This window comes from Helicoverpa zea, chromosome 12, assembly GCF_022581195.2.
Source record: "Helicoverpa zea isolate HzStark_Cry1AcR chromosome 12, ilHelZeax1.1, whole genome shotgun sequence".
In the NCBI taxonomy this organism is placed as follows: Eukaryota; Metazoa; Arthropoda; class Insecta; order Lepidoptera; family Noctuidae; genus Helicoverpa; species Helicoverpa zea.
The window spans coordinates 10,736,522-10,752,534 of NC_061463.1; the positions used below are offsets into that span (position 1 = coordinate 10,736,522).

Below are 16,013 nucleotides of genomic sequence, written 5' to 3' on the forward strand. Positions count from 1 at the left end.
ATAAAAGGAATTATTTTATGAAATAGAAATTGCGGCAAACATTCACATTTATATATTTTCATAAAAATGTTCTTGAATAAAACAAGAATTTACCCACCTTTAGGTTGTATCCAGTTTTTCGGCCCATGGATAATACGCTACTCATTTTAAGGACTGCTCAAACATTATTCTTTATCTCACTTGAATTTCGCAACAAAAATACTTTTAAGTAGAACTTAAAGTCGAGAGACGTCGAGTATTTGTATGTAAGTACTGTAAACTAAACAAAATCTTATTCAAACTGTACAGTGTGAGCAATGCAACTTGGAAGTAACAGACGAAATTAAAAATATTTTTACATTAAATAATATCGTGTAAATTGTAACTTAAAACTTGTTTTATTTTCAATTTCTTCCTCATCACGTTTCCCCCGAAGTTAACGAACTACCTACTTCAAATGTCATATTACGAAATAAAACTATAAATTTTCAAATGTTTATTTATTTACATTGTTATAATTAACAAATTATATCGAGAAATTACATTTGTAACGTAAAAGTAAGGAATTAACTATGTAACCCAAATTCATCGTATTGTTCACAATATTATCAAAATATTAAGGAAAAAATCACGAATACAACATTAAAGAATTATTAACGACAACACACAATTTGATAATGAATTATCAAGATATTAAAAAATAAGAGAAATAAAGAAAGATATAATAATTGAAGAATACAAAGAAAATGAATAAGGTTACACTAAGACTATTTACAATTTCTCATATAAAAAATTAACTAAACGTTACAGAATTTGCTCGATGGTCTATCAGTAAAATTTCGAATATCGTGTCTTTGAGCGAACGTGCCAGACGATACTTTACCTTAGCTAATTAATTATTAATTTAGCTAATTAGATCTAAATTATAAATAACTTTGTAGTTTAAAGTTCTCTTACTAAGTTGTATTTCAGTCACAGACTGTAGGCCGGTATAAAAATAACGTGTTCACGTAGTCCTAAAGTATAAATTATAATAAAGTTTCGCGCCGCAACCAGCAGCGATGCTGCGGCGTAGATTCAAATCGCTGTCCCCTCACAATACTGTATCTGGAGAAATATTATTTATGGTTAAATAAAAAGGGTTTAAAATATGTACATGTATTTTTAATACATCTAGAAAGTAATAAGGGAGGCACTTTGAAATAGTTCCCGAGAAAGGAAAGATAAGCGGAGATCCCTTAAAGCAGGTAGGTCAGGTCTTGTAGGTCAAGCAACGTACGGTAAGCGTAATCACAACGATTAGTTACTAGAACTAATGAAGCATTCAGATTCCTTTTCAAATCAAAACTAATCTATCAAAGATTGGTCTTGATTGATTGGTGATTTTATTTTAGAACAGGGACGGGTTCTATAAAACGCGTGTTAGAGTGGAGCTAGTAACGTTCCTCGTCCCCCAAGCCATCCGAATTTTGTCGCGCTACTTTCTTAGAAGATTTTGCGTTATAACATCTCCGCTAGTCATTTTGAACTCCATGGTTGAAACTAAACCTCTATTTTAGTGTAGGGGTCAAAAAATTCTTCATTTTAATAACGTTTTAACAAGTATACTTACATGTGGCTAGTCATCGCTATCGCTGAAGGTGTACTTGGTGGCGGCCCTCGCCCTCGCGTTCGCGCGCGGGGCGGCGTCGCTGGCGGCGTCTGACTCCGAGTCTGACACCTTCTTCTTTAGCTTCTTCTTTGGCGCCGCTTTTTTCTTTTGGTCCTGTAGGCGAATAATTAGTTATATTATTTGTATTTAACAATACAATCGAATACATAGAACTGTTGTGTCAAAGATACTAAAGAAATAATTCTACTGAAAGGATAGAGTATTTTATTCCATCATATGTCATTCTTCTGATGAAATAGCAAAAATTAACTAAAACTAAAACTACCCCAGCATCATACTCAATCAGGCAATTCAAAGAATTATCTAATATTAGATAATAATAATCTTTAAATCGACAGATTTAAAAATTATTTATTATTTGAATTCCAAAATAATAACAGGTTACTTTTAATATAAGTATTTCTTAGTCCTAGTTTACCTATTAGCAAAATCAACTGACCTTTTTACTATCAAATATGCTGTCATCATCGTCATCGCTGAGCATCTCTTTAGCAGGCCTCTTCTTGGGTTTCTTGTCATCATTGAGGAGTTTCCTCTTAGGTCCAGCCTTCTTCTTCGGCGGAGAAGGAGGAACCACTTCTTCCTCGTCGCTTGAGAGAACCGTGAGGTCAGCTGCACCATTGTTCTTCACTTTTTCTTCATTTTTAGTCTCCTCGATTAGGGAATCAAAGAGGCAGTCTGTAAAAAAAATATAAGCTCTGTAAATACCTAATCTATAGTTGGTAAATATCAAAAGGTTATTAACTTGTTACAAAATATAAGAAAACTCCAATTTTGCATGGGTGATGCTTTACATGGGGTAGTGTGTACATAGGCTAACTAAGTTAGTGGAATATTTTGCAATATTGTCTAATTAAATAATTACTCATCTTAAAATCTATATGTATATAAAAATGAAACCCGCCTTACGTTGTCACGACATAACATGAAAACGGCTTGACCGATTTGGCTGAAAATTAGAGGGGAGGTAACTTAGACCCGGGAGAAGGTTTTAGGATAGTTTTTGTCACCATCCGGCTACGGGACGCGGGTGAAATAGCGGGCGAAAGCTTGTAATAAATAACAACTGAATAACGCTACTTCTACGCAAAGTAACGCCACATAAAATTGTACCTTTCACTATGAAAGACATGAAACCTAAAATTGTAAACCTACATACTTTTTCATGAACATGTTATCAAATTATGTACATGATTGAAATAAAAAATACAAGTATTTTAAAAAACTTGATAGGACAGATCACGCACCATCCTCGTACGCCTCTTTTTCTTCAGTTTTTGGCTCTTCAACAATAGGGTCGAAAACGTCTTAAACATCAAATGCAAATTGTTTAAAAAGATTGATGGTGTAAAAAAACAGATGAACTGATTTATTTCTGTACCTACGTGAAGTTTTACTACATTGGACAATTACTTATCCATCGTGCTTGTCAGAAAATTGTGCTACAGCGGTTGTTTTCTCAGATAGCTGGGCTGAACAAATTATAGTGCACAAGCATTTGCGCAGACTTCGGATTAAGTAACTAGTACTATTTAATCTAATAACGCAGGCTTTGTTGTTGATACTAACGACGGGGTACTGGGTCGCCCGGGTAACTGGGTTGAGGTCAGATAGGCAGTCGCTCCTTGTGAAACCCTGGTACTCGGCCGCATCCGGTTAGACTGGAAGCCAACATAGTTGGGAAAAGGCTCGGGAGATGATGTAGTTGATATTAACGCTTATACGGACTTCTGCAGGCTCCTAGACGTATCCGTGTTTTGAACTCATACCATAGATATCTGTCACGTTTTGCCGATTTATCAAAAGATAGTGAGGTCCTGAATATAAGGTTATTACATACCTGAATCCATTTCAGCAGGTTTCTTATTCTTATTATTCTTCTTAATAGCAAAGTCGTCGTCATCGTCGCTGACGGACAGAGCACGCGGCGCTTCGTTGTCAGACTCCATCTTGTTGTCTAACAACTCCACTTCTGACCCTGAGTCTGAGTCGTCTGACCCGTCTTTGTACTTTTGAACCTGTTTGTTTATAGAATATTTAGGTTTTATAGAAGTATTGTGTACAAAGATGTTATCTTGAGAATTCAATTATAAATTAAACGCGCAAAAAAAAAAAAAACTTGTTTTACGTGAGGTTGTATTAACGGTTGTCAATATTTCAGGTAAGCTACATGTATGGATCTACTGAGAGTAATTGAGACACAAAGCTTTCCTTTCCTATAAACTTGATTCCTTGAAGTATGGGTTAAATGGAACAGGGATAATCAACCAACTTTTTGACTTCAGAATACGGGTCAAACATTGTAGGCAATAGGCTAGTTTCCTAAAAAATAATAATTAGTCCGTCTTGTAGATTGTCCAAAATTAAGCGATACGTATTTTTTCTTTTTTAAATTGGATCAGAACTTGTTAAGATATAGCGTGTTAAAGTTGAGTGTGATGTCACAAGTTGCTACAATTTTCAGGACACTGTGACGTAAAAGGCCCCCACTCCTAATTTTTGAAGTGTATTATCTTTGTCATTTTATGTTTAATTAAAAAAAGAAAAAATACGTATCCAATATTTTTTGATTATCTAAAAAGCGGACTAAATATTATTTCATTATTTCGACCCTGGACACTACCCTATTGTATGTGTACCTTAGTAGCAGCGCGTCGTGCGTTGGCGCGCTCGCGGGGCGGCGGCGCGGGCTCGGCCTCCGCCTCCGAGCCCGACCCGCCCGAGCTGCTGCCGCTGAACGTCATGCGCTTCTGGTATAAGTAAAACAACATACTTCATTAATAAATCTATACTGGTATTCTAAAAAATAAGGCACCAGTATTAGAAGACCCTAAATTTACCGACTGACCGAAACCGGCCTACCGGCCAAGTGTATTTTATTAATATTGTAAACAAGAAAGTTTGTAAGGATGTATGGATATTTTGTTACTCTTTCTCGTGGATTTTTGTGCAACTTTTCAGTAAATAGCTTACATATCAGAATAACATATTCACCACTTTTAATGTGGGACCGCGAAATAGTTCTCTCAGGTGGCGGTCTTTAAAACAAATCTGTGTATGAAAATTGCGGCCCTCCATTAACTTTTGCAAAAACTGTAGTAAAAATAATAAAAGTAATCATTAGTATACCTTCTTAGTTTCTTTCTTAAATCCAAGTTTAGTTTGCTTCAGTCCATCGCCACCAGCCTTGTCAACCTTCTCTTTCTCCGGTTTCTCAGCCTTTTCCTTCTTCACTCGAGTGGCTTTGGGCTTCTTCTCAGCACTTATTGGACTGATGCCTGTTGGATCATCCTGTGGAAATAACATGACATCAGTAAATAATTGGAAGGCTTTACAAAATGATTAGTATAGCAAAATACACTTTTTGCCATCATTATTAGACAGAAATTTAGTTTCACAGTCACATTCAGTGAGTAATCTCACGAAACCCCATATTTTGACTTCCTAACACTAACTTCGTACATCTTATTGTAGCTATACCTTACCAAATTTACAGAAAACTAATTGGTTCTACTACTTATTTTACTTGGTTATTTTCCCAAAAGATCCATAGGAATCAGTAATTTCTATAATTCATATAACATAATAAGCGTTTAATTAATTTTGTTAAATCTTTGTTTAATCTGTAAGCTAATTTTGTTATGAATAAATGTCAATTGCTATGCAGGTGACTTTATAATTCAAAATATGTCAGTGATACGGCAAATGGCCATACAAGTTGTATGAAAATTACTTACAGGATCATATTCCTTCTTAATTTCTTTCCTAGTCTTAGCCTTCTCAGCGGCCTGGATCCTCTTGATGAGGTCCTCAGATATCTTGGGCTCCACGCGTCTGCCGTTCTCTGCCGGAGCTACATCCATCAGCGATTTGCGGTTCTTCTTGTTTGCGTTCTGAAATATAAATATTTATATTAACTTGTTATGATAAACCAATTGAATTAAAATTGAGAATAACTCTACATTTTTCCAACAGGAAAAATTATATCGTAAAAACAAAGAAAGAAATATTATGTTACCTTTATCCTTTCCATCTAGTTAGCATAAACACAAGATTATAACGTAATTACAAAATATTTAAAACAATAGTGCAAATATTTCCATTTATTGTGTCAAAGAAGACATTAATGTAATTAAATTTTAAATAAATAGGAAACCTAGCGAGTCACTCACGGCGAATTTAGCAGTCTTCTTGTTAACAGAAGATTCCTCCTGTCGTTCCTTCTCTTCGACTTCTTCCAGTCTTACTAAGAACTCGTCTAAATCTTCCTGCCATAACGTCGCTGCCGTTTTAGCCCTGGACAATTACAAAACATTGAATAAATATTTACATGACATACTAACTAAGAATTAAAATAAAAGAATTTGCGTACATGACAGTAAGCCAGCTTAAGCAATCTCGGCGCCCCAGGATATTAAGTACAATTTTTAGGCAGTTTGAAGATTTTAAAAGTAGTTATCACCGAAAAAAGTGTTCACAATGACAAGAAGCAGAGCGAACGCCTAAAGCCGGCATTGTCCGCAAAGCTAAAAAAACTTTACAACAAATTATCATATGAACCAGCTGGTTGAAATAGCCGTTCAATCAAACGGCTAGCCTTCCTAACTTAGCTTACACGGGCAAAGGGCTAATAAATGATACGTACTTGAGCGCATTAAGTTCAGATAGTTTCTGGTCTCGTTGCTTGAGCAGTTCATCCTTCTTCTCTTTGGTCAGCATCCACATAGACATGCCCAGCAGGTAGTTGAACTTCTTCACTTCTTTCAAGTTCTGGAATGCTTTCTCTGTGAATAATACAATTTATTTTAGTTACTATCACACAAAAGTTCTCTTGGTCTACCCGCTTTCGGAAACGGTAAGAAATTTTGTGTAGACATGTCAAAATTTGTGAACATAGATTGATGCTAGCTACTTACGCGAACATGAACATTGGAATGGGCAACTAGAATCTAACTTATTTATATTATTGACGTTTATAAATTCTTGTAAAGGCCTAAATGAAATAAATGATTTGACTTTGACTTTGAACAAAATGGACGCGAAGCAACGTACGTGAAATGTAAGCAACAGAACTCTCAAACTTCTTTAACCTCTCGCCCTACCGTGTCCTATAACCCATAAATACAACATATGAATTTAATAAATAATTGAGTAACGAAATATCAAAGACATAATATATGTTAGTAAACTAGTGAACTGACCAGGATCAACAGGTTTCCCCTTCTCAGGTTCAGGTTCGGCTTCGTCCTCAGACTCGACGGGTTCATCGTCTAACGCCGTCAGTCCTTGCATCTTGCTGGCTCGCTTCTTCCACTCGGAGATAGGGTCGGGAGCATAACCTGGAAATGAAATGAAATTGGTTTTTATTTCGAAAAGCAGGTATTTATGATTTTTGAATATGTTAGTTATTTAGATTTTTTATGCTGAGATACAAATTTGATAACTATACTTCGGCCGTTCAGAGAATGCGTTCCTGACACCTATCAGTTAGTCACGACTATATAGTGATGGGCACAACATAACACTGAGTTCGTTACCGTTCCTTCAAAATGAACCGCCGCATTATTTTAAGATTATTTTCGTTTTAAATTGGCGGAATCATTTGTTTTATATTTTAGTTATTTAAGTGGAAACCAAAAAAAGGTAATATTCATATAATAAAATTGTTTTATTTATTCTTTGTTACAAGTACATTGAATTGAATGTGCGAACAGAATATTAATCAGACTCCGATTTGCTTGAGGAGGTGGTGTCTTCATCATCATCTTCGCCTACATGTATAATTATATTATTATCAATAACAGAATCAATCCTGATATCTCGGTCTAACAAAAGCCGGGTAATCAAATAAAAACAGATCGAAAACACTTGAAAAACGTGGTCTATGCGCACGAAACGACAACGGACGACTGTTTTAGCGTCACAAAATGGCGGCCCATAACGCCATTTGGGGTTACCATTTTTAATCTAAGTATAAAAATGCGGTTTGGTCATAGTTTTATTTTTATATTTCATAAACGTTATAATTAAGTCTTATAGTCCATTATTTTCCAATTCTTAAAAAGAAAATCAAAACGTATTATTTTATATTATAACTGTATAAGAACAGATTACGATACTTGCCTGTTATTTTTAGCACAGCACTACAAAATATAAACCGCTGACATAACCTTGTAATAGCGCAGTATAGATTTAGAAAAATATTGTTTACCAAGTTATTTGACACTCAGTTTGGCACAAAATTATAACATTCATTGATTATTGATATAATAATGTTGTTTTAATGCTCCTCAATTGTTAAAACGGTAAACAACCAGCAAAAATATTTTTATCGTAACTGCAACGCCATTGCAAAGTTACGTCGTCAGTTCAATCGCGACGTGTCAGGAACGCATTCTCTGAATGGCCGAACTATAAGCATTTTAATCAAAGCGGTTTGTAGTTCAGTCTGGCGAAAATATTTACAAGGTTTTGCCAATGTAAATAATTTACCACTATTTTGGTACATTTTTTAAAACCTCATGCAACAACAGCAAGTCGGAAACTAATATTATTATGGACATAAAATTGGTCTAGTCGAAATATCATAATGTTTTCTATGACTTTTTTTTGTACCCTATAGACTCTGAGACCGAATTCATTCACTGTTGGAAAGTTACACTCTTCCCAAGTAACATGGCCATATTTCATCTCGGTATGGATAGTAGTCCCCACGGAACAAGGGTGAAATGGCTAGTATTAGAAAATAATTATAACTTGCCTCTCTTCATAAGCTCTTCCACCATAACCTTTCGCTTCTTGTTCTCCACAACAAGTCCTTTGTCACACTTCTCCAATATAAACCTGGCCTGGTTGGACAGCTTGTCGGCTTCGGCCTGCAGCTGTCCCTCGCGGTACTCTTTCCGACGCGCGTAGTACTTTAGCCGGAGCTCGTAAAAATCACGAAGGATCTCTTCTACTTTGTCGTATCTGTGAAGTTAAGATGGTTTGAAAATATTAAACTAGGTGTTTAATAGGTATTTGATCTTTATATTATTCTCTTGGAAGTACTGAAAAGTCCAATCAACATTTAGTAAGGAAAGTTAGTACATTCAGAACCAAAATCTTTAGGTTCATAACTCTATTTCAGTAATATTCGAAAGTTAAAGTAACTATTTTGTCACAGAAAAATTAACGAATCTGATTTTACTATTTTCATTATCATCCTACCCTTATTTCAATTTTATTTGGGTTCGGCGCATCATGTTTTCTTCTTCCATGCTTTCCTCTATCTCCCACACTCTTTCTAGCCACATCAATTTTCAAATCTTTAAATAGTTTACAAATCCGCAAATAACTTACTTCTTAAGACAGCAGTTATGATCGAACGCATTCATGCAGGTAAGCGAGATGGTGGTCTGCAGCTTGAACACCTTGTGTACTCCCTCAGCTTCAACCTCGGCCAGCTTGCCGGGGAGTAAGCTTACTACGAACCGAACTGTTGTGTCTGTGTTGTATTCCTATAGCAAAAATTATGCATTAAATATTATATCGAAACATAAGCTGAAGACCAACTTGTGAGATGCTTAGTTAATCAGGAGAGGAAAAGTGATTGTATCTCACTATGCATATAGATAGATATGCGCTCTCCTTTTCTGCCACTCTACTGACAATATGGGATGAAAACCTAATGCAGTTTTGGCTAGATCAGGTGCAGGATCACATGCATACAACAGGTTTATCTGCTCTCTGACACAAGACCATAAAATATTATTATGTATTTGTATAAAAAGATCCAACAAGATAGTTTAGTCAAATGCCTACCCCAATGGTATCTGTGCATCGATAACCCCACTATATCTAGTTCAACTCACAATATGAAAAAACACTCAAGTTTACTCACCCTATATTCAGATATAACAGGCTTCACTTTGTCATTCCCCAACAAAGGCTCGAGAACATTTTCCTTGTAATTCTGAGTCCACATGCCGATCGGAAGTTCAGTGATTTCTATCTTCTCGCCGGGCAAGATGGCGGCCTCACCGGAAATGACGTATTTGTCGCCAAAACCTTCGATAGTGCCGCGGAAGTTCTTGTACCATGGATGCATGGGTTTTGGTTCTTCACCATCTAACATTCGCCTGAAATATAGATATACATAGTTAGTATATGTGAACACGTGACTTAGGTGTATGCAATTAATGGACATAAGTATGAATAATATTTGTAAATAAATCTAAAAAAGTACTCCCGCCCCAAAGGGCTGCTTCAACCCTTTAGGAAGTCAGAAGTCATTGGATTTGTTTTGAATCAAAAAATAAAATTGCAACTGCTTTATATGTATAAGCTTGTCTGATCCTCAATAATTGTTCACAAAAATTGAGTTTCCATGATACATACCCTTCTCTTTTTGTTTCTACTGAGAAATCGTAATCTTTTCTGCATGTAATTGAACAGTACTTACCGAATATTCTCAACAATATCCCTGGGGTTGTAGTTGGGTATCTTGGTGGACCATCCCGTGCCGATACCTTCAGCGCCGTTCACCAGCACCATAGGAAGGATAGGGATATACTGTATCGGCTCAATCTTCTGGTTATCTTCGAAGTCGTGCTAAAAAGATAAGAAAGTTGAGTGACGAAGTACTACTAATAAAGGCGTCCAATGGCGATTTCGACCACGGTTGCGGTTTTCATATAAGATGATCAGCCAGCTTCACAGGACATATTATAGTGCAGAAGCAGTTGGGCAGACACAAGTGCCACACAATTCCTTCATTCTCATAGCGCGACGGGACGGACATCCGCCACCACCGGATAGAGACCACAAGCAGGACCAACATTTACGTGCTCTCCGATGGGTTATCTATAGTACCGAACTGTCCTAGGGCTCCAGCAGGTTGTGTTGGAGCCCCACTATCACTATACAGGGTTATTGGTAAAACACTTAACGACCTTGCAGGACTGTATTACTAACATCATAAACTACAACTTTTGTTCCCTGACTTTTTATAAAACATGATACATTTGACAAAAACAAACATACAAGATTTCATTGTTCTATCTAACACATTTCAACTCTATTTTGCTGTAGACATAAAATTTGCACGCCCCTACCATTTATTTACCAACTAAAGGCCCGATCGAGACCAGTCGAGCGATTAGTCGACCTTAGAGGATGCGGACGAGTCGACATTATCACACATTACAAAAAAATTCGTTTGGTGGAGGGTTTGCATTTTTAGAAGGAATACAAGATCTTTATCTACCCACGCCTCCCGCGCACTGTGTGGCGGCTAGCATTGTAACGGCTAGGTGTAGGGATGTTTGGGAATCGTATGGCGCATTGTCATCACATCTAGCAAGCATTCGCACCATTTCCGTGTACTCGACATTTGAATATCGATATGCCATTCTGTAAAGATAATTACGTTCGCACTACCGAATTTCGCTACAAGGACACATATGAGGCGACGCGGGCGCATAAAACCGACTGACGGCCGCTCGTAAATAGTTCAAGTTCAAACGCTCCCCCGCCGCCGTCCGAGCCCCGCTCCCCTCCGCTGTCTTTTGTACTACTGATTACCTAACTAGCGCTTTCTTTTGCTTCGCAGACTTCGTAAATTTTAGAGCGTACAATTGAAATATTTTAATTTTTGTGTGAAAATTTGATGACTAAAATCTGAGAATTATTAAAAGTCCTAGAACGAAAGTTTTAGTTTATGATATTAGTAATATGGTGCTGAGAGGTTGTTAGTGTTTTACCAATAACCCTGTATAGCTACAGATATAACACTTACGACTAGCAGTGGATCATCATGCGGATGGAAGACGAGGCGGGTGAGCGGCGACATGAGCGTGAAGATGTAACGCGGGCTGGCGGAGTCCTTGCCGCCGCAGAGCCGCGTACCGAACTGACCGCGCGGCTCCAGCAGGTTGATGTTGTTGGAGCCCACATAGTTCTGCGCCAAGTTCACTATCGTCATCGCTAGGGATTGTTCACCTGTAGAAGAATATATAAAAAATGTTATTTCAAGTTCTCCAATATTTTTTGCGACAAAATTGCAGAACGACGCACAATCAAATTAATTCAGACTTTTAAGCGCGCAATAAGCAAAGTGCAGCGCAGCGCTGGAAGCGCGGCAGAGCGCATTAGAAGATATCCGCGCTGCTAAAGATATCCGCGCATGCTCGTCGATGCTCTCGCGCCGCCCGAGCGGCGAAATGCAAATTTATTCTTTAGCAGACCGTATGTCATGGTAATTAAGGTTTATATTCAATTGTTGTCTCAAACGGAATAGTAGAAATCACATAATCCCTGATACCAAACAGAAGTGGATTTCAAGGCCTGTTCAAGAGAGTACCACTTACCTATCTAACTAAAGGACTGTTATTACTCAACCTTACACAATAGTTATTAGCGATGTAAATACAATTATTAATTACACTTAAATATAAGGAATACATAGGTATATTATAGTATAGGGCTTACCATGATGGTAAGCCGAGTGTTCTGCAACGGAACCAGCCAGTTGCGCCACTTTGACCTCGCGTTTGTCGTTCCTCTTAATGCATGTGAAGATAACTTTACGTTGACCTGGCTTCAAACCATCTACCATGGAAGGTATTGACCTGGAAACCGCAAAACGAATTAAAGAATTAAAAATTATAAACTTTCAAAGAATTCAGTTTTATCATAGAGTATTCTGGAGGTATTTCTTACCTAACATTATCACCATTAGAGAAGAGAACCAGCTCCAAATTAACGAAATCCGAATACGAAACAGCTTTAGTATCTTTTGTATATAAATATCTCTCTGGAAGACCAATTTCTTTCCTGCGTTTCACTTCGTCCATGTGACTGGTCAGCCACTCTTTACGTTGATCAGCACCCTTCTTCGAGAATGCTAACTCAATGTGGTGGTCATCGGTCGGTCCTGCATACTTGAACCGAATCCTGTGACGTTCCATATTCTGAAAGTATTCTTTAGCCTCCTTGGATGTGGAGGTACCCAAACCTTTGTAGTATTTTATATTGTAAGTGTGATGGTTTTCCGTATTGTTCTTCCATTCCTCAAATTCAGGCAGCGAGTAAAATGATAGTTCCTTGTCTTTCTTAGTAGCTTTTACAATAGGAGTAATAAATTCCTCTAAAAATGGCAGCTTCAATAATTCTGGCCAGTTGTGATGTATGAAATTGATAATCAAACCTTTGATGTGAGATCCGTCCTGATCCTGATCAGCCATGATCATCACTTTACCATATCTCAAGGATTTTAAATCATCAACTGTGTTGTACTTCTTTTTATATTGGAGTCCAAGGATCTTGATCATGTTGTTTATTTCAACATTCTCTAAGACCTGTTTGTGTGAAGCATCTCTGACGTTGAGAGGCTTACCCTTCAATGGGAAGACGCCGTAATGATCGCGACCTACCACACCAAGTCCAGACACAGCCAATGACTTAGCTGAGTCTCCCTCAGTGAGGATCAGCGTACACAAATGTGCATTCTTTGTGCCAGCGTCGTTAGCATCTTCCAACTTCGGTATGCCCTTCAGTTTGCTCTGCTTCTTGCCTGATGCCTTCACCAGCTCAGTCTGAGCCTTGAACTTAGCCCAGGTCAATACAGACTCCACTAAACCAGACTTTGACACTGCCGTCATGAATTTTTCAGAGTAATTACACTTGGAACCAAAACTCTTTGCTTGGAGGGTCATGTACTCTTTTGTTTGTGAATCAAAGGTTGGGTTTACAATCAGACAGTTGATGAACAACCACATGTGATTTTTAACTTGCACTGGTTTTATATTAACTCCACCCTTATTTTTCTTCTTGATTATTTCTAGAACGTTCTTAACTATGCTGTCAGAGACAGTGTCAACATGTTTACCACCCTTTGTGGTTGCAATGGAGTTCACAAATGATACTTGTTGGAAACCTCTGTCAGAGAGTGTTAATGCCAGTTCCCAACGGTCATTCACTTTCTCATAAACTACTTTCAATGGTTGTCCATTTTCGTCTTCTTTGCCTTTTATGTATAAATCTACATAATCTTTAAACTTATTTATTTTTAATCTTTCGCCATTAAGGTACACCTTGACGCCTTGTGTTGACATGGCGATGTCGTAAGCTCTTCGGGACATCAGAGCTACAATGTCATCTTCTAGTTTTTCCATCTTAAACTTAGCCAAGTCAGGACTGAATATTACTTTTGTAAAATCGTCATCTTTACCAGGTTCTTTAATTTTAGGTTCAGAAGCTTTGGTCATATTAGAACCCCACGTTTGTTTGAAATGTTTCTTGTATTGTTTAGATGCAGTTTCTACGGTAAACTTGGTAGAAAATATATTACACAGTTTTGCACCATATCCATTTCTGCCTCCTGTCACTTTTTCTTCTTCATCATTGTAGTTTGATGATGTCAATAAATGTCCAAAAATCATAGTAGGTACATACATTTTCTCTTCTTTGTGCATAACTACTGGAATACCGCAGCCATTGTTATAGACAGAAATTGTGTTCTGTTCTTGATTTATGTCAATTTTTATAACATCCATTTTAGGATCCCTTTGTTTGTTATCAGCCGCATTGACTAAGATTTCATCATATATTTTGTATAATCCTGAAAATTTTATGAATAATATAGTAAAGAATTGTGGCAGTAAAAAAAGATATTTAGGAGAATAAGTAGAATATACAAGTTAATACAGACCTGGCACAAAATTCAATTCCCTTTGAACCATACACTCCTTGGATTTGTCAAAAACCCACATCAACTCGGTAGTCCGCTCAACAGACCCGATATATGTATCTGGACGTAGGAGAATATGCTCCAATTGTGTTTTCTTCTGGTATATTTTTTCTATAGAGCCACCTTTAGCCCCTTTGGCGGGGGGCGGAGCTTCCGGCGCACCATTTTGTGCCGTGCTGTTGCTGGTCATTTTATTGAACATAGCCTGGAAAGCACCGAAAAACTAATAAGGGACGCAAGAAAACTTTATGAAATTATGACAGACACTTTTTTCCTATCTCCATTAAAAAAGACAACTAACTGTCATGTCTGTCACCACAGTATTTCCTTTTATTTAGAAACAAAGCACAAACACATAAATTTTCTGTTTCCGGAGTTATTTGACCACACATAATCAAAAAAACCTAAACCAAGCCATAACATTACAATTTATACTTGATTCTTGATTGGTTCTTAGGTTTCTGGACAAAGTATATCTCTAAATTATACTTAATTACAATTTTAAACTATTATTAGGACTAAGACATCTGACAATTAATTTTGAAATAAACAGCGGCCATGATATTTCGATTACATAGTTTTACATACATTAAAAAATAAACAGGGTTGTAAAAAGTTTCAATGCAGTTTTTAAACATAGAATTTGCCGTTACAAAATCTACTTATGACTGCAAAAAAAATATTATAATAATTGAGGGTAGTTTATCAACAGGCATGTAATAAATGATAAGTCTTAGATGAAGTATATCAGAATCCATTTTTATACGCCGCGATTGAAACTTACATAAAGGCATTTCTTTGTTTAGTAAAACAACATCATTTATTGCAGTTATTGTTTGTGAATGAACTCAAACGTGTTTTAGTTTTACACGTACTTTCACTAACATGTACGCAAATCAATTAAAGAAGACAAAACGAACTAGGGATAATCCTTTGGTAAGACTTGTTCCTATTCATAAACTTTATAGACCCAGGAATTCTTGAAGTCCCAATTCATATTATAAATTCGGCCGTTAGTGATCAAAATGCCGCCAAATGCTTCCCTTACCTTTATATCAGCCATCTTGTTATAGGTGCTATTAAAACGCGTACGATCAACGCGAACAAATGTTTGTCTGGTAACCAGAACAAAAGGGATATTAATCACGCTCCACGTTAAAAAATAACATTTTAACTAACTTTTAGAGCATATTTAACAACTGCAATGAAACAACGAAGACGCCAAGAATAGCAATAAACAAGTGTGTTATTTTTTTTAAACTCGTTCGTAAACCATAGTGCAAGTCCGGGTCCACACTCTACGAGTTACGGTTTTCCAGTATGTGGCAATGTTGCCAAGATAGTTTATTTCAGTGGCCCATATTGGATTGTTTCGTACTGCAAAATGTTGTATGTGTTTGTGGAAATGGCATAGTTCTCCTCGTTTAATTGTGCCACCATTAAGTTTGGCTATAACTTCATAGAGCCAGTCACCGAATTAGCGACGTAACAAATTCTACTCGCCCCGCACGTTAGGGGGCCCCGCCAAGCACGTGACTGTGCAATATTCAGATTTTTTCTCGAAGGCCAGTTCAGCTTCTATAGAATAGATGTACTTTCATAAATTAAGTTGTAAACAAGTGATGACGCTGG

The 16,013-nt window shown here is 37.0% G+C and overlaps 1 protein-coding gene across 1 annotated transcript; it reads right to left on the reverse strand.

The window, feature by feature from the left end:
• Positions 1-464: 464 nt before the first annotated feature.
• LOC124635404 (DNA topoisomerase 2) lies at positions 465-15,622 on the reverse strand. The gene is made up of 19 exons (XM_047171289.1): positions 15,430-15,622; positions 14,343-14,586; positions 12,353-14,252; positions 12,122-12,261; positions 11,430-11,632; positions 10,095-10,243; positions 9,534-9,771; positions 8,993-9,150; positions 8,412-8,620; positions 6,853-6,990; positions 6,297-6,435; positions 5,824-5,947; positions 5,389-5,544; positions 4,781-4,942; positions 4,291-4,401; positions 3,492-3,669; positions 2,091-2,329; positions 1,592-1,744; positions 465-1,086 (listed from the first exon to the last, which is right to left on the reverse strand). The coding sequence occupies exons 1-18, from the start codon at positions 15,442-15,444 to the stop codon at positions 1,598-1,600; spliced, it is 4,650 nt and encodes a 1,549-aa protein (XP_047027245.1). The 5' UTR covers positions 15,445-15,622; the 3' UTR covers positions 465-1,086; positions 1,592-1,597.
• Positions 15,623-16,013: the final 391 nt, after the last annotated feature.

What these genes read in the sequence shown, in the direction of transcription:
- LOC124635404 (XM_047171289.1), bottom strand. An exon ending in CTGTTATATCTGAATATAGG is followed by an intron (nt 9,151 to 9,533) that starts GTGAGTAAACTT and finishes TTTTTGCTATAG; the next exon opens with GAATACAACACAGACACAAC. An exon ending in GGGGAAACCTGTTGATCCTG is followed by an intron (nt 6,436 to 6,852) that starts GTCAGTTCACTA and finishes TATTATTCACAG; the next exon opens with AGAAAGCATTCCAGAACTTG.